The sequence below is a fragment of the Oryctolagus cuniculus genome, chromosome 11 (genome assembly GCF_051225735.1).
Source record: "Oryctolagus cuniculus isolate XC-2025 breed Fujian yellow rabbit chromosome 11, ASM5122573v1, whole genome shotgun sequence".
Classification (NCBI taxonomy): domain Eukaryota; kingdom Metazoa; phylum Chordata; class Mammalia; order Lagomorpha; family Leporidae; genus Oryctolagus; species Oryctolagus cuniculus.
In genome coordinates this window covers 23,436,199-23,460,368 of record NC_142877.1, presented here as the reverse complement: position 1 = coordinate 23,460,368, position 24,170 = coordinate 23,436,199, and the positions used below count along the sequence as shown (strand labels likewise).

At 48.4% G+C, this 24,170-nt stretch overlaps 1 protein-coding gene across 9 annotated transcripts in view; it reads right to left on the bottom strand.

The window, feature by feature from the left end:
- Positions 1 to 24,170, bottom strand: part of PIGU (phosphatidylinositol glycan anchor biosynthesis class U) — a 136,137-nt gene that overhangs the window by 104,622 nt on the left and 7,345 nt on the right. For 6 of the 9 annotated variants that reach the window (XR_016216608.1, XR_016216609.1, XM_002710794.6 and 3 more), the window contains exon 1: positions 5,834 to 5,970. Coding sequence is in view for 4 of the 9 variants with exons in the window: in XM_002710794.6 (XP_002710840.1) it covers positions 5,834 to 5,963 (130 nt within the window). In the remaining 5 variants the exon portion in view is untranslated. Of the gene's footprint in view, positions 1 to 5,833; positions 5,971 to 13,487; positions 13,633 to 24,170 lie in introns of those variants that run through there. The other 3 variants (XM_089308093.1, XM_089308090.1, XM_089308091.1) reach the window with 1 other exon arrangement.

The window sequence follows — 24,170 nt, the reverse complement described above, 5'->3', positions numbered from 1 at the left end:
GTTACAAAAATCTATAAAATGAACATATGTGCATACAAATGCATAAAATGTCTGGAAGGACACAGAGGAAACTGATTACAATGGCTGCCTCTAGCACACAGAACTGAGCAGCTCTAAGAAAGGGGTAGAAAGGTGCCTCTTAATCATGTAACCTTTGCCCTTACCATTTCTGAAATGTGATTAAACCTTTTAATCTATTCAGAAATAAATAAGTGAAAAACAAAATCAAAATTATAATGCCTATTCAAAAACCCTGTATTTGTAATGAAGGGACCATAAATATGACTTAAACATTCTATTCTCGCTCTAAAGAAGGAAACTTCATCAGTTTAACAGTTTGTGGCGACCACAGAGAAACAAAGCCAGCCGCTCAAAACAATTCTAAGCGGTCCCTACATCAGGACTAGAAAGAAACTTCGCTCAAGGAGCAACAACAGGAGAAGCGGCTGTGCGACAGGCTAGTACACCCGTCACTGTCAGCTTTCCTGGAGACTCGAGGAGAGGATGTGTCAGGTGCTTGACAAGGCATCTCTAAGCCAACGGCATCCTACCACAGAGCACTACAAGCCACGCTACAGGCAACCAGCGTGAGGCTGTTCAGGAACATCCGCCAAAAGCCTAGTTTCATCCAGAGGGAGATGTTTTGATACGTAGCTGAAGGACAGACTGCGCGACTTGCAGGAAATTGTCTAAGTTGTAAGTTCAGCTGTGCTTTTGTTGATATGATACAGCAATGAGCTGGTTAACCTATTCTCTGCTGAGGGCCTAAAACATTGTTCTGCTATCTGGATGATTAAAAACCGCACTGTATTACTTCACAGATAACTGATGTAGGAGAAAGGTCAATCTCATGTAAAAACATTAGGAAAAAATTATTACTGGGGCCAGGACTCTGGTGCAGGAGGCTTAAAGTCACTGTTTGTAATGCCAGCATCCCATGTGGGAGCATCAGTCTGAGTCCCAGCTGCTCTGCTTCCAATCCAGTTTCCTGCCAACGAGCCTAGGAAAGCAGCAAATGATGGCCAACTACTTGGGTCCCTGCCACCCACATGGGAGACCTGGATAGAATTCCTGGATCCTGGCTTTAGCCTGGCCCAGCCCTGGCTGTCTGCAGGCATCTGGAAAGTGAACCAGCAGATGTGAACTTTCTGCTGCCTCTCAAATTAAAAAAATTAAAAAAAAAAAAAAAGAATAATCAGGGCCACCAAATTCTATCTAGCAATGTTCCCAGGGCCAGTGCTGTGGCATAGTAAACTAAGCCTCAGCCAGTGGCACCAACATTCCATATGGGTGCCAGTTCAAGTCCCAGCTACTCCTCTTCCCATCCAGCTCTCTGCTACCACCTGGGAAAGCAGTAGAAGACGGCCCAAGTGCTTGGGCCCCTGTTGCAGTGTGGGAGACCCAGAAGAAGCTCCTGGTTCCTGGTGTCAGCCTGGCCCAGCCCTGCTGTTGCGGCCATCTGGGAAGTGAACCAGTAGATGGAAGACCTTTCTGTCTCTCCTTCTCTCTGGCTATAATACTACTTCTCGGCCGGCGCCGCAGCTCACTAGGCTAATCCTCTGCCTTGCGGTGCCAGCACACTGGGTTCTAGTCCCTGTCGGGGCACCTGCACCTGCGTGGATTCTGTCCCGGTTGCCCCACTTCCAGGCCAGCTCTCTGCTGTGGCCCGGGAAGGCAGTGGAGGATGGCCCAAGTGCTTGGGCCCTGCACCCCATGGGAGACCAGGATAAGTACCTGGCTCCTGCCATCGGATCAGCACGGTGCGCCGGCCGCAGCAGCCACTGGAGGGTGAACCAACGGCAAAGGAAGACCTTTCTCTCTGTCTCTCTCTCTCTCACTGTCCACTCTGTCAAAAAAAATAAAAATAAAAATAAAATAAAATCTTTTAAAAAATGTTTCCATAATACATTGCTGAAAACATTGTAAAATCAGTTTGACAAAAAGCTAATTTGGAGGGGAAAAAAAAACTTAAAAATAAGCCCAAAGAATCTATAATTATTTTTTAATTATATTGAAGACCTCTCTGTCTCTCCCTCTTTTCATAACTCTATCAAATAAATAATTTTTTTAAATTGGGGCCCAAAAAAAAAATTGGGCCAGCACTGTGGCGCAGCAGGTTAAAGCCCCAGCCTGCAGTGCCAGCATCCCATTTGGGTGCCAGTTCAAATCCTGGCTGCTCCACTTCCAATCCAGCTCTTTGCTATGGCCTGGGAAAGCAGTGGAAGATGGCCCAAGTCCTGGGGACCCTGCACCTGCGTGGGAGACGTGGAAGAAGCTCCTGGCTTCGGATCAGCTCAGCTCTGGCCATTGCAGTCATCTGGATGATGGAACACCTCTCTCTGTAACTCTTCCAAATAAATAAAATAAATCTTAACAAAAAAAAATCCTTCTGATCCTGACTCTCAGTTATATTAGAAGCGGGTTTCTGGGGCCAGTGCTGTGGCATATCAGGTAAAGCCGCCACCTGAGGTGCCAGCATCCCACATAGGTGCCCATTCAAGTCCCGGCTGCTCTACTTCCAATCCAGCTCTCTGCTATGGCCTGGGAAGGCGGCAGAAGATGGCCCAAGTCTTTGGGCCCCTGTACCCGCATGGGAGACCTGGAGGAGACTCCTGGCTCCTGGCTCCAGGATCCGGATCAGGCTGGCTCCAGCCGTTGTGGCCAATTGGGAGTGAACCAGTGGATGGAAGATTGCTCTCTGTCTCTTCCTCTCTCTGTAACTGTGCCTCTCAAATAAACTAATTAAATTAAATTAAATTAAATTAAATTGAATTAAGTGGGTTCTGGATAGCTGCAGTTCCACCCTGAATCAATTCCAAACCCTTAAGTCAAAGACTTAGGAAAGACCAAAATACAGCACAAAGGTCCCAATATTATTACTGACAAATTTCTAACCACAACAGTATATAGTGAACTCTGGTGGAATAGCCACACCTAAAGATTGTAAACTCTTCACATAAAACGTTATTAGCAGGGCCAGCACTGTGGCGCAGCAGGTTAATCCTCTTCCTGCGGCGCTGGCATCCCATATGGGTGCCAGTTCTAGTCCTGGCTGCTCCACTTCCAATCCAGCTCTCTGCTGTGGCCTGGGAAAGCAGCAGAAGATGGCCCAAGTCCTTGAGCCCCTGCACCCACGTGGGAGACCTGGAAGAAGCTCCTGGATCCTGGCTTCGGATTGACACAGCTCTGGCCATTGTGGCCATTTGGGGAGTGAACCAACGGAAGGAAGACCTTTCTCTCTGTCTCTCCTTCTCACTGTCTGTAACTCTATTTCTCAAATAAATAAATAAAATCTTTAAAAAAAAAAATTAGCAATGTGATCTTGGGCAAGTGACTAGTCTTTCTGTGCCTTAATTTTTTCATCTATAAAATGGAGTGAATAACAATATTTACATCACAGGGCAATTACAGACAGTAAATTAATTTATTATCATACCCGAAATGCTTAGAACAGTGCCTGGAATGTAGAAAACATTGTGTCAGTGTTAATTCTTATTATTTTTATTGGACTGAGAAGCCCATTCTTATATTTCACCAAGCAGGAAATTCATCTATGTTTTAGTTCAGCTTTCAAATAAACTGATAGGTCTGTAGACAAGAGTGACACAGAAAAGATCTCTTTCCTCTATAAACGGGTATCTGTTGTTTCTGAAACCCAGCATCAATTTTACCCTCTTCTGGTAACTGCACCCTAGCTTTTCCTATGGGATATCCTTTTCTTCCCCATTTCAGGTGCAGCTGCGTCCTCTCCAGAGACTGACCATGGTAAGAGGCAAAAAAAAAAAAAAAATCGATATTTGACCTAATCAATCAAACTTCTGTCGTGCTCTTTGAAGAACAATCATCTTAAGAACAACACACTGAACCTAAAACCTTCAGATATTTGAACACGATAATCATCCCCTCCAACTATTATTCTCATTTTTTAAAAATCAGTCCCTGTTACAACCAATCAAAATCTATTTGGATCCAGAGCTGTTCACCCAAAGAACTGGTCACCAAAAATCCAAAATGTTGTGTGAAATAAGAAGAGTTCCTACTTCAGTACTTTCTGAATGCCTACCTTTTATGTTCTTGAGGCTTTCTCCCTACTTTGGGGGGTTTTATAAAATTACCTGCTTTTAAAAATATTTTTAAAGTATATGCTGAAGACGGCGCTGGCACACCAGGTTCTAGTCCCAGTTGGGGCGCCGGATTCTGTCCTGGTTGCCCCTCTTCCAGGCCAGCTCTCTGCTGTGGCCAGGGAGTACAATGGAGGATGGCCCAAGTGCTTGGGCCCTGCACCCCATGGGAGACCAGGAGAAGTACCTGGCTCCTACCATCGGATCAGCGCAGTGCGCCGGCTGCAGCGGCCATTGGAGGGTGAACCAACGGCAAAGGAAGACCTTTCTCTCTCTCTCACTGTCCACTCTGTCAAAAAAAAAAAAAAAAAAAAGGTACATAGCAGGCCTATCACAGTACCTGATAGACAGTATTTTTGGATACCCTAACTATATTCATAAAACACTCCTTCACAATGCCATTCCCCATTTCAAAATGTCTATGGGAGAGCATCAGAAACCATAGCAGTTCAAGGTGCGCATTTCGCCTTGCAGTTATGACCCACATGGGAGTGCCTGGGTTTGGCAGCCACTCTGGCTCCTGACTCCAGCTCCCCAGTGCAGAGCCTGGGAGGAAGCATACTGGCTCAAATAACTGGATCCCTACTACCCACATGGGGGACTTTGATTGCCTAACCGGCTATCATGGGCATTTGGATAATGAATCACTGATGGGTGTGAGCTCACTCTTGCTCTCTCTCCCCCTCTGCCTCTTAAATAAAATTTAAAATTCTAGCATTTAAAGGCCAAGAATAAAGAGGGTCTTCTGAGGTGCTGCTAACGCTCTTCTTAATACCTGGCTACATGGGTATACAGTTCATAGAAATTCAGTTGAGCCATATACTTATTATATGTCCAGTGTATATATATTGCACGTTAGCAACAAGTTTGTTTTAGTTATCAAACTCTGGCCCCAACCTAATCCCCTTCTAGTTACTCCCCTGCTTTGGGCATTCATATCCTGGACCATTTCTTGATTCTGTTTACTTTCTGCTACCTGGAACTCCCCTATTTCTCTAACGCCCCTTTCCAAGTCCCATGTCCTTCCAGGATCAGCTGAGATCTCATATCCCCAGGAAACTGGAAAAGGAGGGGCAGTTTATTCAGCGTCAGAAAACCAAAGGTGGTATTGGTGCACACAGGAAGTACACTTTCCATAAGCTAGTCTTACTATACGATTGCTCCCCCGCTAACCTGTGGCTCCTTCAACCCAAGCTCTGTGTCTCACTCTAGGCGCTAGGGTAAAACAATGTCTACTGAAGAACTTCATGAAACAAGAAGGAACAGTAAGAAAACTGCGCCGCAAGTCCCAGCCCGAGGGGGGTCCACGCACACTCGCGGACACGCTCCTCGCCTGGACACAGCTGCCTCCTCGTCCTCGCCCCGCTCACACACCAGCCCCTACCCCGTGGGTCACCGTTGGCGACTGTGGTTCGCAAATTCCACAAGAACCCCATCCTTATCCCAACCCTTCCCGCGGACCACGCTCCTCCTCTAAGCACGCCGAGGGGGACACGCCCCCTCAAGGTGTTCGGGCGCCCCGGGCCCAAACCTGAAGACACCAGCCCCACACCTGCTCCCCTCCACAGCCCCGCCCTCAGGTCCCCGAGAACGCCAAGCGCCGTCCGTTCCACGAGAACCACGCGCTAGCGGCCACTGCTGCTGCCGCCCATTCAGAGAGGCCGGGGCAGCTGGGGCCGGGTCAGACCGCCGACTCTAGCCCGTGGCCTCACCTCTCTTCCAAGAGCTCAGAGGGGACACCACCTCCACCCGCTCGGAAATGAACTCGGCCAGACTAGAGCGGAATAAGGCCGCTCGCACGGTCACGGCCACCACCAGAACCAGGGCCAAGGGAGCCGCCATGATATCTGGGGCGGGCGCGCAGGCGGCGGGGGAAAAGGCGAGGCGGAAGAGCCTTGCGCCCTGCGCGCCACCCGCGGTAGTTCCGCGGTCGGGCGCGCGCCGCAGCTACCGCGGGAGCTGCCGGTTGTGGGGACTACCACTCCCAGGAAGCCTTGCGGTGGGGAGGGCGGGACGACGGGAAGCGGGTCGTCTCAAAATTGTTGTAGAGTTGGGCTCCACCGCCTCTGGGCACAGGTGAAGGGTAAAATCGCTCAGGTGCTAAGCGCTGCTGAAAGTAGAAGCTAAGAAAGTTGGGATTGTGAGAGCAATCTTTTAGAGATGTTAGTTTCGCTATTGTATGTATGTGTTTAATGTTTACCCTTTGTGGTTTTAAAAAATGTATTGTAGTAATTCTTCAACTTTATTGAATGCGAACTACTAGTCACTGTATTGCGTTCCGAGGATATATTTTGGAGTTTACTCAGATTTATTAGCTTAATGACCTTCAACAAATTGCTCAACCTTTCTGCACCTCAGGTTCCTCATCCGAAAAAAAAGTGCTGATTGTATACTCACTAGAGATGACTGAGGAATGGTTAAGAATTTTGCCACTTTTAAACACGGCCAGTATTAAAAATTAAGTTATGTATGCTTACAATTAAATAGTTTGTTAGAAACAAAGGAATAAGTGCTCAAAATTCAGTGTTCTAATTATTTTACTGCACTCTTTATTTTTACTCATTTGAAAGGCAGAGCAACACAGGAGAGAGAGACAGATAAAGGAAAGATCTTCCATCTGCTGGTTCACTCCTCAAATGCCCACAACAGCCAGGACTGGACCAGGCAGAAGCCCAGCGCCAAAAACCCTGGGCTAGGCTGCAGGCACCCCGAGCGCATTTAACCTGCTGTGCCGCGATGCCCATCCCCTCCAGTACTTCCGTCTGTGCTCTGCAGCTTATTTACCACGGCTGTGTCACGGTGGCGACTACTGTGAAGCATACAATGACACGCCACTGTCCTGCTCTTCCCAACGCAGTGTGCAGTGATCTCCGGTTGGTAACTTGAAATCCCTCCCCGTGGGAGTGTTCCCACCAGGGAAATCGGCAAACACTACACATCACAAGTCTGCAGTTTGGAGAGTCATTGATAAGCATTAAGCAGCACGCTACTTCATTAGTTAATGGGTGAGAGGTGCGTCTGATAAGTGCTTAAATATTAACAGTAATAGTACTAAATAAATATTCAAGGTGATTGAGATCTGTGAAGAAAACGAAGCAGAGTGCATTATTGGAAATAACTGCTGGCGACACGACAGGAGTAACCTGTTGGGTGATTAGGGAAGGCTCTGGGAAGAGGTGACGTCTGAACTGAAATCTAAAGATGAAGAAACTAGCAGGTAAACGTGTGCATCCCACAGGGCCGGGGTTCATTTCCCGGGTCCAGTTCCTGACTGCAGCTTCCTGCCTGCCACTGTAGAGCCCGACAGGCAAGTGGTGATGCCCAAGTAGTTGAGTACCTGCCACACAGGTGAGAGACCTGGGTGGAGTTCCTGGCTTGCAGATAAGAGCTCTATCTGCAAATCAAATAAGCTTTTAAAAAGAAAAACTAATCAGAGCTTTCAAGCAGAGAGTTGGTTAACAACAAAGCGTATTTGATTTGAGGATTAAAAAGGAAGCGAGTATGGCCCAGGTGGAGAGGATGAAGTTGTGGATAGAGAGCCAGAAAGAGGGCAATAGAGAACGTTACTCAAGGTGCAAGCCATGTGTGCGTGTGAAACCAAGAGGTAATGTTGTCAGGTGTATATTTTTAAAAGATCTCTATATCTCCATGCCCCATATTGGGTGATGGAGAATATTGCATTGTGAAATTGCACTCTCCGCTTTTACAGAATTTGGACAGTATTTGAGATATGCTAATCTTAAGAATGCATGAGTGTAGGCCGGCGGCGCAGCTCACTAGGCTAATCCTCCGCATGTGGCGTCGGCACCCCGGGTTCTAGTCCTGGTTGGGGCGCCAGATTCTGTCCTGGTCACTCCTCTTCCAGTCCAGTTCTCTGCTGTGGCCCGGGAAAGCAGTGGAGGATGCCCCAAGTGCTTGGGCCCTGCACCCGCATGGGAGACCAAGAGGAAGTACCTGGCTCCTGGCTTCGGATCGGTGCAGTGCGCAGGCCGTAGTGGCCATTTGGGGGGTGAACCAACGGAAGGAAGACCTTTCTCTCTGTCTCTCTTTGTCTCTCTCTCTCTCACTGTCTAACTCTGCCTGTCCAAAAAAAATAAATAAAAATGTATGAATGGGGCCGGCACTGCTGGCGTAGCAGGTAAAGCCGCCGCCTGCAATGCCGGCATCCCATTTGGGTGCCGGTTTGAGTCTGGCTGCTCCACTTCTGATCCAGCTCTCTGCTGTGGCCTGGGAAAGCAGTAGAAGATGGCCCAAGTCCTTGGGCCCCTGCAACCACATGGGAAACCTGGAAGAAGCTCCTGGCTCCTAGCTTCAGATCTGTGTAGCTCCAGCCGTTGCAGTCAATTGGGGAGTGAACCAGCAGGTGGAGGACCTCTCTCTGCCTCTCCTTCTCTCTCTGTGTAACTCTTTCAAATAAATAAATATTTTAAAAAAAGAATGCATGAGTAAAGGTAAAACCACAAACATGATCAGAGAAAGACAAAGAGGAGCAGGACGCTGGTAGCTTTCTGGCCAGTGGGAGGGGCTGGTCTGCTTTCAGGGAGGGGATCATAGAGGAATAGAGGGACACTCATTCTTCCAGCCTCCACTCTGTGTTAAGCATTGTGCCATACTCTTTTTTTTTTTTTTTTAAGATTTATTTGAAAGGCAGAGTTAAAGAGAGACAGAAGGAGAGACAGAGAGAGAAGAGAGAAAAGACCCTCCATTCGCTGGTTCATACCCCAAATGTCCCCAGCAGCCAAAGCCAGGCGGGTCCACAGCTAGGAACAAGGAGCTTCTTCTCCCACATGGGCGTCAGGGGCCCAAGGGTTTGGGCCATCTTCCGCTGCCTTCCCAGGCAAATTATCAGGGAACAGCTGGGTCTTGAACCAGTGCCCATATGGGATGTCAGCGTCACAGGTGGTGGCTTTACCTGCTACGCCACAGTGCCGGCCCTGTGCCATACTCTTTATTTTTTTAATTTTATTATTTCTTTATTTGAATGTCAGAGTTATACAGAAAGAGAAGGAGAGGCAGAGAGAGAGGTCTTCCACCCGCTGGCTCACTACCCAGTTGGCTGCAATGGCCAGAGCTGCACCAATCCAAAGCCAGGAGCCAAGAGCCAGGAGCTTCTTCCGGGTCTCCCACTCGAGGCAGCGGCTTTACCCACTACGCCACAGCACTGTTCCCACCCACCCCCTGCCATGACATACTCTTAACACACATGAGCTTGGTTGCTCTGCGCACTTTCCTTCCTAAAAATGTAGTTAATGTTATCCCCTTTATCATAAGAGGAAGATATAGATATATTACATCAGCTTAGAGTGAAATGAATTACTCATGAAAAGTGGAGGTGATTGAGTAAGATTATGCAAGGTCAAATGCTTAGCACATATCCAGTGCCAATATACACTAATTAGCAGTTGTATTTTACATCACCCTGACAACTTAAAAATTATTCTTAGACTTGGACCCCTGCATTTGCGTGAGAGACCTGGAGGAATCTCCTGGCTCCTGGCTTCAGATCAGCACAGCTCCAGCCGTTGTGGCCAATTGGGGAGTGAACCATCCGATAGAAGACCTCTCTCTCTCTCTGCCTCTCCTCTCTCTGTGTAACTCTGACTTTCAAATAAATAAATAAATCTTTTTTTTTTTTTTTTGACAGGCAGAGTGGACAGTGAGAGAGAGAGACAGAGAGAAAGGTCTTCCTTTTGCCATTGGTTCACCCTCCAATGGCCGCCACGGCTGGCGCGCTGCGGCCGGCGCACCGCGCTGATCCGAAGGCAGGAGCCAGGAGCCAGGTGCTTTTCCTGGTCTCCCATGGGGTGCAGGGCCCAAGCACCTGGGCCATCCTCCACTGCACTCCCTGGCCACAGCAGAGAGCTGGCCTGGAAGAGGGGCAACCGGGACAGAATCCAGCGCCCAGACGGAGACTAGAACCTGGTGTGCCGGCGCCGCTAGGCGGAGGATTAGCCTAGTGAGCCGCGGCGCCGGCCTATAAATAAATCTTAAAAAAATTATTCTTAGAGTGAAGATTGTGTTCGGAAAAAGCAGTGATTGTGGATAGGTGTGGCCCAAACATAACTACATGTGGTGTGTATAAAACCAGTAGTTCTCAAATTAATTTTATCAAATTAATTTTTTTTTTTGACAGGCAGTAGACAGAGACAGAGAGAGAGAGAGAGAGAGAAAGGTCTAAAGGTCTTCCTTCCGTTGGTTCACCCCGCAAATGGCCGCTACGGCTGGTGCGCTGCGCCAATCCGAAGCCAGGAGCCAGGTGCTTCTTCCTGGTCTCCCATGCGGGTGCAGGGCCCAAGGACTTGGGCCATCCTCCACTGCACTCCCGGGCGACAGCAGAGAGCTGGACTGGAAGAGGGGCAACCGGGACAGAATCCAGCGCCTCAAATGGGACTAGAACTTGGGGTGCCAGTGCCCCAGGCAGAGGATTAGCCAAGTGAGCCGTGGCGCCCACCAAATTAAATTTTATCTCAATAAATACTTTTAAATTGGACCTAAATATAAGAATCATGTGGGAAATTCAGATAGTATTCCTGGGCCCTGGCTTCTTGGCCCAGTTCTAACTGCTGTTTGCATTTGTAGATGAAAGATTTCTTCCTCTCTCTCTGACTGTTGCTCTTTCACATAAATGAAAAGGACATGTTCCAACTCTACTTGAAACCCTTGGGGCCCGCTCCACGGTGCAGTAGGTTAATCCTCCGCTTGCTGCGCCGGCATCCCATACGGGTGCCAGTTCTAGTCCCAGCTGCCCCTCTTCCAGTCCAGCTCTCTGCTGTGGCCTGGGAAAGCAGTAGAAGATGGCCCAAGTGCTTAGGCCTTTGCACCCACGTGGGAGACTGGGAAGAAGCACCTGGATCCTGGCTTTGGATCGGCTCAGCTCTGGCCATTGTGGCCATTTGGGGAGTGAACCAATGGAAGGAAGACCTTGCTCTCTGTCTCTCCCTCTCATTGTCTGTAACTCTACTTCTCAAATAAATAAATAAAAATTAAAAAAAAAAACCTTTGATGGACTACCCATCACTTATAGAATAAGAGTATAGGAGCCAGCATTGTGGCGTAGCAGATTAGCTGCTGCCTACAGTGCCAGCGTCTCATACGGGCACCGGTTCAAGTCCCACTCCCTATTCAGCTCCCTGCTAATGGGCCTGGGAAAGCAGTGGAGGATAGCCCAGGTACTTGGGCCCCTGAACCCACGTGGGAGACCCAGAGAAAGCTCCTGCCTCGTGACTTCAGCTTGGCCCAGCCCTGGCCGTTGTAGCCATTTGGGGAGTGAAACAGCAGATGGAAGACCTCTCTCTCTCTGTCTCTCCGTCTCTCTCTCTTTCTCTCTTCCCTCTCTCTCTCTTGTAACTCTACCTTTCAAATAAATAAAATAAATATTTTAATGAAAAAATCATGAGTACACTTAGCATGATGGTCCACAGAGACCCTGGTCCTCGCCGACCTCTCCAGACCCGCCTCTTGCTCACGCTGGCCTTCCTCCCCACAGGCCCATGGTAACCCCAGTTGCCTCCTCTCCATACACATCAGCGCCAAGTGTACATAAATGGTTACTCCTCCTCCTTTAGGTCTTGGCTCAAATATCGCTTCCTGAGACAGGCTTTCCTTGGCCACCTAATCAATAGTCGGAGAACAGATCTCCATTATTCATTATCATTGGTCCTTGTCTGTTGTCTTTATAGGTGTAGTCACCACCCTAGTTATTTTTATTTGTCTGTTTCTACTTTGTATGACTGTGGCACTATAAATTCCAATATGAAAGGGACTATGTCTCTTTTTTACCACCACTGCTAGTAAGTATTTGCATTTTTTTTTAATTTTTTAATCCTGCATCCAATCATCCTTTTGTCTTCATCAAATTGATTTCACCAAATTGCCTTCAGGGTGTGCTGTCCCAAGGGAATGACAGCAAACTCACCATCTGACTCCTCCCAGAGCCCTCTGTCTTGTGGCCCTGCTCACAGCAGGAGGTGGGTAGTGGATCTAATCTCAGTCAACCTGAGGTTTTTCCCAAGAACACTGACTCCTGAGTGCATGTTGCAAGGTCTTAAAAACGCCAGCTGAAGTTCACTTTTTCCAGAGTTGGAACGATTGAGCTGATAGATGGTTCCTGCTACCCAGGCCTTGTGTTGTTACCTGCCTGGGTCCTGACCACTCCAACTCTGGCTCCCCAGTCTTCTTTTTGACCCTGTGAACTTCCTGAGTAGATAGCTTTTTTTTTTTTTTTTTTGACAGGCAGAGTGGACAGTGAGAGAGAGAGACAGAGAGAAAGGTCTTCCTCTTGCTGTTGGTTCACCCTCCAATGGCCGCTGCGGCCGGCGCACCGCGCTGATCCGAAGGCAGGAGTCAGGTGCTTCTCCTGGTCTCCCATGGGGTGCAGGGCCCAAGCACTTGGGCCATCCTCCACTGCACTCCCTGGCCACAGCAGAGAGCTGGCCTGGAAGAGGGGCAACTGGGACTAGAACACGGTGTGCCGGCGCCGCAAGGCGGAGGATTAGCCTACTGAGCCGCGGCGCCGGCAGATAGCTTTCTATTTAATTTCCTGTATGTTAAAGATGGCCAGAATCAATTTGCTGTTTGGAACCAAAGAAAGGGTCTGGCTAGACTGTACTTCCACACCTAGCATGAAATCTGGCAGTGGGTAGCTGCTGAATCGATGTGAAAGGAAAAACCGCCATGTGTGATTGCAGCTGGTTATTTCATATCCGAGAATCAGTTTCTTCCTTTCTAGGTAACTAACATCTCACCTGGGCTCTCTGGTTTCATGGGAGAGAAACCACATCGCCTGCTCCACCACGACCTTCCTTTCTACTCTCTACCCTTCCTCCTCAGCTACGACAACAAAGCCATTCAACCCAACCCAAATTCCTCTCATTTTTTCTGGCAGAGCATCTTAGCCACAGTCTCTGGAGCTAACATATAGATCCTGAATCTGCCCCTTAGTAGCCACATGACCTTAGACAAATTACTGACCCTCTTTGTGCCTTGGTTTCCGTGTGTGCACATGATAATGAGGAAATAATTAGCTTGCAATAGTACATGTATTGGGATGATACATGTAAAGCACTTAAAATAGCACTGAGCATGTAGTAAGCACTCAATACTTGCTGGCTATTCTTGTTATTGTCATCTTTTTGTGGCACAGGTTATTGGACACCTGTAGCTCCAGGATTGTTTTTCAAAGTATGACTTCTGAATCACCAATGTCAGAATTACCTGGGAAGATTAAGAAGGCAAGTTCCTGGACTACACCCCTGGCCTAATGCATCAGAGCCTTTAGAGCAAACTAGGAAATTTACATTTTAGAAAATACAACTCCCAAGTGATTCTGATAGTATTTCTGTAAGATATAAAATATAACACACATACCATAAAAATCGCCCAGTTAAAGTGGATAGTCCAGGGGCCGGCCTTGCTATGCAGCAAGTGAAGTCACTGCTTGTGCTGCTGGCCTCCCACCGACCGGTTCAAGTCCCCGCTGCTCTGCTTTCCATCCAACTCCCTGCTGATGCACCTGGGAAGGCAACAGAGGATGGCCTGAGTGCTTGGGCTCCTGCCACCTATGTGGGAGATGGAATTCCAGACTTCTGGCTTCAGCCTGGACCAACTGCAGCCATTGTGTTCATCTGGGGGGGAGGGGGGCGGTGAACAGTGGGTGGAACATCTCCATCTCTATCTCTGTCTCTCTGCTTTTCAAAATAAATAAATAAACCTAAAAAACTGAAGTGACCAGTTTAGTGGTGTGTAGTGTATTTAGAATAATACAAACATCCAATCTAGTTTTTAGAGTATTTTTATAAGCCCCAAAAAGAAACTCTATACCCATTAGCAGTCATTCCTGTTTCCTACTCCCGCAACCAACCCCCAGCCCTAGGCAAACATTTTCTGCCTTGTAGATTTGCTTAATCTGGAAATTGCAAATGACTATAAATGGAGCCATATGATGTGGTCTTCTGTGACTGGCTTATTACACCTAACATAATGTTTTCAAGGTTGATCCATATTGTAGCATGCATTATTATTTTTATTGCCTAAATATATTCCATTACATAGATATTCCACTTTTTTATTCATTTATGGGAAGCAAAGTGAACATTTGAGTTGTTTCCATGTTTTAGCTTTCTGAATAAGCTATGATCGTTTGTGTACTTTGTTTTTAAAATTATTTGTTTATTTATTTGAAAGACAAAAAGAGGCAGACAAATAGAGACCTCCCATCTGGTAGTTCATTCCCCAAATACCTGCAACAGCCAGGGCTAGGCCAGGCCAAAGTCAGGCTTCCCACATAGGTAGCAAGGACCCAAGTACTTGAGCCATCACCTGCCTCCTCCCAGGTGCATTGGCAGGAAGCTGGATCAGAAGCAGAGTGGAAACTCCATCCCAGGCACTCTGATATGGGATGCAGGTGGATCAAGCAATGGCTTAAGGCACTGCACCACAATGCCTGCCCTGTGATTGAGATTTTTTTTTTCAAAGATTTTATTTATTTATTTGAGAGGTAGAGTTATAGACAGTGAGATGGGGAGATAGAGAGAAAGGTCTTCCATCCACTGTTCCCTCCTCAAATGGCCACAATGGCCGGAGCTGGGCTGATCCAAAGCCAGAAGCTGGGCACTTCTTCCAGTGCTCCCACACGGATGTAGGGACCCAAGCACTTGGGCCATCTTCCACTGCTTTCCCAGGCCACAGAGAGAGCTCGATTGGAAGAGGAGCAGCTGGGACTAAAATGGGTGCCTGCACCTACATAGGAGACCTGGAAGAAGCTCCTGGCTCCTGGCTTCAGATCGGCCCAGCTCCAGCTGTCCTGACTTTCTGGGGAGTGAACCAGAAGATGGAAGACCTCCCTGCCTCTGCCTCTCTGTAACTCTGCCTTTCAAATAAATAAATAAATCTTAAAAAAAAAAAAAAAAACAGGGGCTGGCATTGTACCATAGAGCTGCCATCTGCAGTGCCAGCATCCCATATGGGCACTGTTTCTGTCCCAGCTGCTCCCTTTCCAACTCAGCTCTCTGCTGGTGGCCTGGGTAAGGCAGTAGAAGATGGTCCAAGTATTTTGAGTCCCTGCCACCCACATAGGAGAACCAAATGAAGCTCTTCGCTTTTGGCTTCAGCATGGCTCTGTGTTGACTGTTGCAGCCATCTGGAGAGTGAACCAGCATATGGAAGATCTCTCTCTCTCTAACCCTGACTTTCAAATAAATAAACACATCTTTAAAAAACAAAAACTTTAACAACTCAAGTGAAGGGGTGTGGAGGGCAATAGCATGTTGGGAGAAATAATTAAAAGCATTTTGAGATTGGCAAGGTTGGAAGGGCCTGATTTAGTTCATGTACATTTGGGAAACTAAGGCCCAAAGAGGAGTAGCACCAGGCTGGTGACTACAGCAGGTGAGTGGTGGCCCCGGGCCCAGAAGCCAGGGTTCTCATTCCATTTCCTGTTCCTGGGATGAGGTTTTGGGAGACCCACACCCAGCTCCCTCCTCAACCTCCACCCAAGATTTGTAAGTGCCCAAAAGGAACCAGGGACCCGAGCTTACCTAACACTCTGAGGACAGGTTTCTGGGACCCAGTGCCCTCAACATTACCAATTTCCTTCCTGTCCCCTACCTGCAAATGCCCACAATTGCAAAGGTCATCCGGTTAGGACAAAAAGACCAAGATGTAAAGCAGGCCTAAAACCTGAAGGCTGTGATCGGCTCCCCTCTTCTCTCCTTTCCTCTCTGCCTCCCCAGGAGCCGTGCCCTCCCCTCAAATATACAGACACTTCCTTGCTCTGGGAGAGGAGACAGGTATAGGGGGCTTTGCTTGTTTCTTCTCGGTACCTGTTCCCCTTCCCCCTTTTCCAGCAAGACTTTGAATTTCTCAACCATGTGATTTTAGTGGGGTTGACCTTCATGTCATTCCAGAACTATGGCCTAAATGATGACAATCAACCAGTATATGCCGAGGCCTAGCCATAGTGACTGGTTTAGGGATGAGCATATGAGCCAAATCAGGCCAATCAGGAACAGCAAGACCTAATTCTGGGATTTTAGATGGAGCCATTTGGAGAAATGGGCTTTTTCTTTTCTCCTCAGTTGAGGTGACCCAGAAACAGCTGGAAGCCATTGTCAAATTTATACATACAAGACAAGGCCAAGGCCAAGGCCTACCTTGATTCCACCAGCAAAGATACCATGAGCCACCTTTACATTTTATTTCTTTATTTTTTTTAATTGGGATTTTTTATTTTATTTATTTGAGAGGTAGAGTTACAGACAGTGAGAAGGAGAGACAGAGAGAAAGGTCTTCCTTCTGTTGGTTCACCCCCCAAGTGGCCGCTATGGCCGGTGCGCTGCGCCAATCCGAAGCCAGGAGCCAGGTGCTTCCTCCCGGTCTCCCATGCGGGTGCAGGGCCCAAGTACCTGGGCCTTCCTCCACTGCCCTCCCGGGCCACAGCAGAGAGCTGGACTGGAAGAGGAGCAACCGGGACTAGAACCTGGGGCCCATATGGGATTCCGGTGCTGCAGGTGGAGGATTAGCCAAGTGAGCCACGGCGCCGGCCTGAGCCACCTTTACATTTAGAGTCTGTTACTTGCATAAACGACAAGAACGAGCCAGCTCCCTCTGGTTTTTGTCCCATCCCCAAAAAGGATGACACCCAGACAAAGAAATCCCAACAACTGCAATGCAGACGTGAGGTGTGCTGCTGCGGAGCCAGTTTTCGACAGCAGCCAGGAAGTTTTATATTCCGCAGCAGCCGCATTCTGCATAGGGTGGGCCAGCCGATCCCAGGCCTCAGCAGGACCGGGAAGCAGTCAGACTGTCTCCTGACAACCTCTCAAGAGAGAAGGGAGGCAGGAGGGAGACCCGCACAGGGCTCGCAAGCCTCTGTGCACTCACAATCTGCGAGTATCAGAAGGCTTTATGCCAGCATTCGGATCAACGTTTCAAGCCTTAGCTCTTCAAAAGTTCTAGATTTATCCAGGGTCTCCAGCCCCTAACTTTATGTAAGCCCAAGACTTCATCTCCCCGGATGTCTGTTAGACCCAAGCTCCTGCGGGGTCTGCTGTGCATTTAAAGGCATGTTTGTTGTTGTTTGGTTTCCAGCATTTCTGTGTGTCATGTAGCAGGAAGTTCCAGGCGTCGTCAGAAGGAAGTCCGACTCAGTGCCTAGCAGATTCAATGTCGCTGTCTGTTTACTTGTCTGTGTTCTTCGTGAGTACTGGGCTCTGGAAGGGCAGGGACTGAGGCTGACTCATCTCAGGGAGAGGCACCGGGCCCCAGCTCTGGCACAGAAATAAAAGTTCAAGTGCATTTGTTGATGTTGAACCTCCACTGGGATCCTTCTTGTGATGAAGGCCTCACTATCTTCCAAAGTGGGCTTTTAAATGTATTTATTTATTTTTGAAAGGGAGGGGGTGAGGAGGGAGAGAGAGACAGTTCCTTTATCTGCTGGTTCACTCCTCAAGAGCCTACAACAGCCAGGGCTGGGTCAGGCAGAAACCAGGAGCCTAGAACTCCCTCTGGGTCACCCACCCACATGGCAGGGGCCCAAGCACTTGGATCATCACCTGTCTCGCAGAGTGTGTGTTAGCAGGAAGCTGGAATCAGGAGCGGACACGAATATGGGGTGGTGGCATCCTAAGTGGTGTCAATTGCCCACCCCTAAAGTGGTCTTTCTCCTTTAGAGGGAGTGTGTTACATGAGTGACCACCTGACTCATGGGAGACACCCGGCCCTCTTCTGTGTATCTCCTTCCAGTGCTTGGCTTGACCACCCAGATTCTGCAGAGGGGGCACAGGGCTTGGATGATCTCACAGGCAGCACGTGGGCCAGGTCCAGATGTGAACACAATACTCTCGCGTGCTGCTGGTGGGAGTCTAATTGGCACACATTTTGAGAATGATTTGACAGCATCTATTAAATTCGATGTGTATGCCTGTCAACCTCGCAATTCACTGCTTTGTATCTGTTCTACCCATTCCAGGAGAGTCACTGCAGCAATTCATGACTGCAAAAAGTTGAAAACCACCAAAACGTTCATCAATGAGTTATTAGCTAAATAAACTTACATTGTTTATTGGGACCAGGTGTGTGGCATTGTAGGTTAAGCTGCTGTTTGCAATGCCAGCATCCCATAGAAAGTGCTAGTTTGACTCCTGGCTACTTTCCCTTCTGATCCAGCTCCCTGCTGATGTGCCAGGGAAGGCAGCAGATGACGACCCAAGTCTCTGGACCCATAAGGAAGACCTGGATGGAGTTTCTAGCTCCTGGCTTTGGTCTGGTCCAGCCCTAGCTGTTGCGGCCATTCCATTTGGGAAGGAAACCAGCAGACGGGAGATCTACTTCTCTCTCTCTCCCTCTCTTTCTCTTTCATTACCTTTTTTTTTTTTTTTTTAGATTTTTCTTTTTAACAGGCAGAGTGGACAGTGAGAGAGAGACAGAGAGAAAGGTCTTCCTTTTCCGTTGGTTCATCCCCCAATGGCCACTGCGGCCAGCGCACTACGCTGATCCGAAGGCAGGAGCCAGGTGCTTCTCCTGGTCTTCCACGGGGTGCAGGGCCCAAGCACTTGCGCAATCCTCCACTGCACTCCCTGGCCACAGCAGAGAGCTGGCCTGGAAGGGGGGCAACCGGGACAGAATCCGGTGCCTCGACTGGGACTAGAACCCAGTGTGCCGGTGCCACAGGAGGAGGATTAGCCTATTGAGCTGTGGCGCCGGCCTCTCATTACCTTTCCAACAAACAATTAAATAAATAGGATTTTAAAAGTAATAATTAAATACATACTTGTTTATTGGCAGTGGGCAGGAAAGGGTGATGGAGTTAATAATTGGGTCTTTTTCGAAACAAACTTTCTACAGCCATATAACAGGTAACAGTAAGGCACAGATTTTTTTGTTTTCATTTTTCTTTTCTTTTTTTTTTTTTTTAAGATTTATTTATTTATTTGAAAGACTGAGCTACAGAGAGCTAGAGACAGGAGCAGAGGTAGAGAGGAAGAGGTCTTCTATCTGTTGGTTCACTCCCCAAACAGCACAAGGGCTGGAGTTGGGCCTATCTGAAGCCAGGAGCCAGGAGCTTCTTCCAGGTCCCCCACGCAGGTGCAGGGGCTAAGCACTTGGGCCATGATCCACTGCTTTCCCAGGCCACAGCAGAGAGCTGGATCGGAAGTAGAGCAGCCGGGACTCGAACCAGTATCCATAGGGAATACTGGCACTGCAGGCAGCAGCTTTACCCACTGTGCCATAGCTCCAGCCCCTCATTTTTCAATTCCAAGACCTATTCTGTGAGTCCATAGGACAGACTGCATAATAGGAAGTATTTATATAAAAACAAATATATAAGCAGCACAAAATGGCACACCATGGAAAATATTGATAATATCTGTCAACTTTTAAAATGCTATTTAAACTTTTAAAATAGCCTCAATACCCACCAATAGATATTTACCTTATAAAGAAATATGCAAAATAATGAGTAAAATATCAATTGCAGGGTTGTTGATAATAACAGAATATTGGAAACAACTTTTCTTTCCGTATGGGAGTGGGTAAGTACCACGCCTCCATATGATGGGACACTAAGCACGTGGGAAAGAAAATGAGATGGCTCTCCATCTGCAAGAAACAGTGTGAGGTGAAAAAAAATAGAACCAGGCAGAGAACAGTGTCTGCTTTTATGAAAAATACACGTCTGTGGATCTGTGTTGGATTTCCAGTGAGTGGATTCCTTTGGAAGGAATCGCAGGAAACTGGAATCAGCAGTTGATTCGGGGGGACCAATGGCTGGGGAAGAGCCATGGCAAAGACGCCTGCTTCTCCCTGTATTCCCTCCCGATCCTCTGGAATTTTGACCTATGTATGTCTATAACTTTCTAGAAAAAAAATTTGGACCATAATTCTATTTTATTTATTTATTTATTTTTTTGACAGGCAGAGTGGACAGTGAGAGAGAGAGACAGAGAGAAAGGTCTTCCTTTGCTGTTGGTTCACCCTCCAATGGCCGCCGCGGCCGGCGCGCTGTGGCCTGCGCATCGTGCTGATCCGAAGCCAGGAGCCAGGTGCTTCCTCCTGGTCTCCCACACGGGTGCAGGGCCCAAGCACTTGGGCCATCCTCCACCGCCTTCCCGGGCCACAGCAGAGAGCTGGACTGGAAGAGGGGCAACCGGGACAGAATCCGGTGCCCCAACCGGGACTAGAACCCGCAAGGTGGAGGATTAGCCTATTGAGCCGCGGCGCCGGCCATACGTGCTTACTTCTGAGGTGTAGAAAAAGAAAAGTATACACTCCAACTGGGAGGCCAGGCAAGGTCTCAGACTGGGCAAGGAGAGGGCCGATGTACCTTTGGTTTTATCTTTATTGTTTTTTCTTTTATGTTTATCATTTTCAAAAAAATGTAAAAAGTGTTTGGAATTTATACTGTATGCTTGTAAATGATTGCATCCATTTTAATTTTTAAAAATTGACTTCCTGGCCAGCGCCGTGGCTCACTAGGCTAATCCTCCGCCTTGCGGCGCCGGCACACCGGGTTCTAGTCCCGGTCGAGGCACTGGATTCTGTCCCGGTTGCTCCTCTTCCAGGCCAGCTCTCTGCTGTGGCCAGGGAGTGCAGTGGAGGATGGCCCAAGTCCTTGGGCCCTGCACCCCATGGGAGACCAGGAGAAGCACCTGGCTCCTGCCATCGGATCAGCGCGGTGCGCCGGCCGCAGCGCACCGGCCGTGGCGGCCATTGGAGGGTGAACCAACGGCAAAGGAAGACCTTTCTCTCTGTCTCTCTCTCTCACTGTCCACTCTGCCTGTCAAAAAAAAAAAAAAATTGACTTCCTAATACAGTCACCCCCAGGCAAAGTGATGTTCACGCTCCTTAGAGGAGAAGGGGTCACAGGTGCCCTTGGACCCCATTGCGGTCCCCCAGGACAGCCTGGCTCAGGGAGAGGCACTTGGGCCCCTGCCGGCATCAAAGAGCCTCCTCTGTCGCTTCTCACCCACGTGGCTCCCTGTCACCAATGTCCTGCGCCAGGCCCACTACAACGAAATACCTAAGGAAAGCTGCTTGGGAAGAAAAGTACCTGGGCTCATGGATTTGCGGGGGAGGCTATAGTCCAAGAGCAGATGGGCCAGCTGATGAGGCTGAGCGTAGTAGTGGCAGGAACAAACACATGGTGAACCAGGAAGCAGAAAAAGAGACCCAGCCCCTATTCAACCTTTTATAAACAACCCTCTCTCCAGAAATACCTTCCAAGAGCACGACCCAAGGGCCTCCCCCTTGGTCAGCCTCCTGAATACCAGAGCTGAATCAAGTTTCCACCCTCTCAGTTCAGCACTATCAACCTGTGATCTTGGGCTTGACCCATCTGTGTGAGTCCGAGAGCCAGGTCCTGTTCAACCACAGCAGGTGTCTCTAAAAAACCTGTCCATGAAATTCAGCTGGAAAAGTTTCTTCTACAGGGAGGCTTGCTTTTGGTAAGGCTCACGGGTAAAACCCAACCCCCAGGAACTTAGAGCCGACTCAGTGAATTCCTTTGGCAGGAAGGCATAGTGAAATCCAGAGACCCAGATAAGCAGATGGATTATAAACAAGAAGGCTCGGGGGCTGGCACTGTGGCACACTAGGTTAATTCTCCGCCTGCGGTGCCGGCATCCCATAAGGGCACCAATTCTAGTCCCAGCTGCTCCTCTTCCAGTCCAGCTCTCTGCTTGGGCCCCTGCACCTGCTTGGGAGACCAGGAAGAAGCTTCTGGCTCCTGGCTTTGGATCTGCGCGGCTCCAGCCATTGTGGCCATTTGGAGAGTGAACCAATGGAAGGAAGACCTTATCTCTCTATCTCTGCCTCTCACTGTCTAACTCTACCTTTCAAATAAATAAATAAAATCTTAAAAAAAAAAAGGCTCTAGCAGGTCCAGGAATTGAATTGATCAATAAATATTTACACATTACTCAGAGCCTTTTTGCCAAAAGCTCACAGCAATAGACCTTTGGCTAGAATCGAGGGAGCTGTGGCAAGAACCTCAGAAAGCAGGTCCCGCTGAGGGCCTGAGGCTGCCACTCGGGGCCCAGAGGGGAAGGTGTGTAGAAACTAGGAAGGCGACAGGGAAGAGCTTCATCTAGAAAACGCATCAGAGTCTCACAGACACACCGCTGAGCCCAAACACCCCCCTGGAAACCAAATAAACTCCAGTCTCTTCAAGAACTAAAGAATACTCAAGAACTAAAGCATAAAGAACAAATTGTTGAAAGCTACATAAATGTGTAGCTACAGGAGGATATTGAAAATCTTCGATCGGAGGTGGGCATTCGGCCGAGGGGTAGGGACACCAGTTAGGATGCCCATGTCCCGTTTCAGAGTACCTGGGTTCGATGCCCAGCTCAGGCTCCTCATTCCAGCTTCCTGCTAGGGAGGAACCCAGAAGGCAGTGGTGATGACTTAAGCAGTTGGGTTCCGGGCCACCCTCAGGGCAGACTCTGATAGCCCAGCCCTCACTGTTGTGGGCTTTTGGGAGTACACCAGTAGATGGAAGCTCTCTCTTCTGTCTCTCTGCCTCTGGAATAAATTAATTTAAAAAATAAAACAACTGGAGCTGGCATTGTGGTGTAGTGGGTAAAGTTGCTGCCTGCAGTGCCAGCATTTCATATCAGCACTGGTTCAAGTCGGCTGCTCCACTTCCAATCCAGCTCTCTGCTGTGGCCTGGGAAAACAGTAGAAGATGGTCCAAGTCCTTGGGCCCCTGCACTCGCATGGGAGACCAGGAAGAAGCTCCTGGCTCCTGGCTTCGGATTGGCTGAGCTCTGGCTGTTGTGGCCATTTGGGGAGTGAACCAACAGGTAAAGACTCTCTCTCTCTCTCTCTCTCTCTCTCTCTTTCTTCCTCTCTATAACTCCGTCTTTCAAATAAATACATAAATCTCCCCTCCTCCAGAAAAAAAGATCCATCCCTACTATGATACCATGAAATTCTATGGAGCTGTCAACCAAGAATGTGACAAGCAGACACTGATTTGCAAGTTGGATCGTTGAGTAAATGAAGGAAATTTCAGAGGGCAGCTGTTGTTAAGCAGCCACCTGGAACACCTGAATCCCATAGCCAAGTGCCTGGTTCAATCCTGCTTCTCTGCTTCTGATCCAGCATTTCTGCTGACGTGCATCCTGGGGAGCTGCAGGTGGCTCAAGTACTTGAGTCTCTGCCACTCTGAAACTCAGTCTTTCAGGGTGCTAGTTTGGTCTGGCCCAGTCCTGGCTATTGCAGCAGTCTGAGGAGCGAAGATTCTCTCTCTCTCTGTCACTCCGCCTTTCAAATAAAAGTACACAAACATTTAGAAAAAACACTGTCATGATAATTAGGTGTTATCTATCATTCTTTATTTTAAAAAGACATTTCCGAACAATACGCACAGGGCACTATCATGTGTGTTCTACACAGGCACACCAGCAAATGCAGAGAACATTTTCAACAGTTCACACAAGGAGCTGGTAACGGCAGGTCTCTCCTGTGGAGTGGGAGTTGCTTGCAAGGTGTTTCCGGCAGAAGTAGGAAGGAAGTGTAGCTCCTTTGTTTTTTTTGAGTTTTGAATCATATGCATTTTAACATAAAAATTACAAGTAGGGCAGGCACCCTGGCACAGTGGTTTAACCTGCTGCTTGGGAGGCCTGTATCCCGTAGTCGGGCACCTGGTTCAAGTCCTTCCAGTTACTCTGTTTCCTATCCAGCTTCCTGCTAATACACCCTGGGAGACAGCAGTGATGGCCCAAGTACTTGGGCCCTGCACCCGCATGGGAGACCAGGAGAAGGAAGACCTTTCTCTCTCTCTCTCACTGTCTAACTCTGCCTGTCAAATAAATAAATAAATAAATAAAATGTATTAACTAAGAATAGTCCAACTCTCCAAAGTTATTTAAAAACATTTTTTTTTTTTTTTTGCCTTGGGACAAATGGTTTGAGTCTTGGACTACAACTTCAGATTAGGATCCTGTACCCCTGTGGCCCTGCTGCTGACTTGCTTGCCATGCGGGTGCAGGGCCCAAGCACTTGGGCCATCCTCCATGCACTCCCTGGCCACAGCACAGAGCTGGCCTA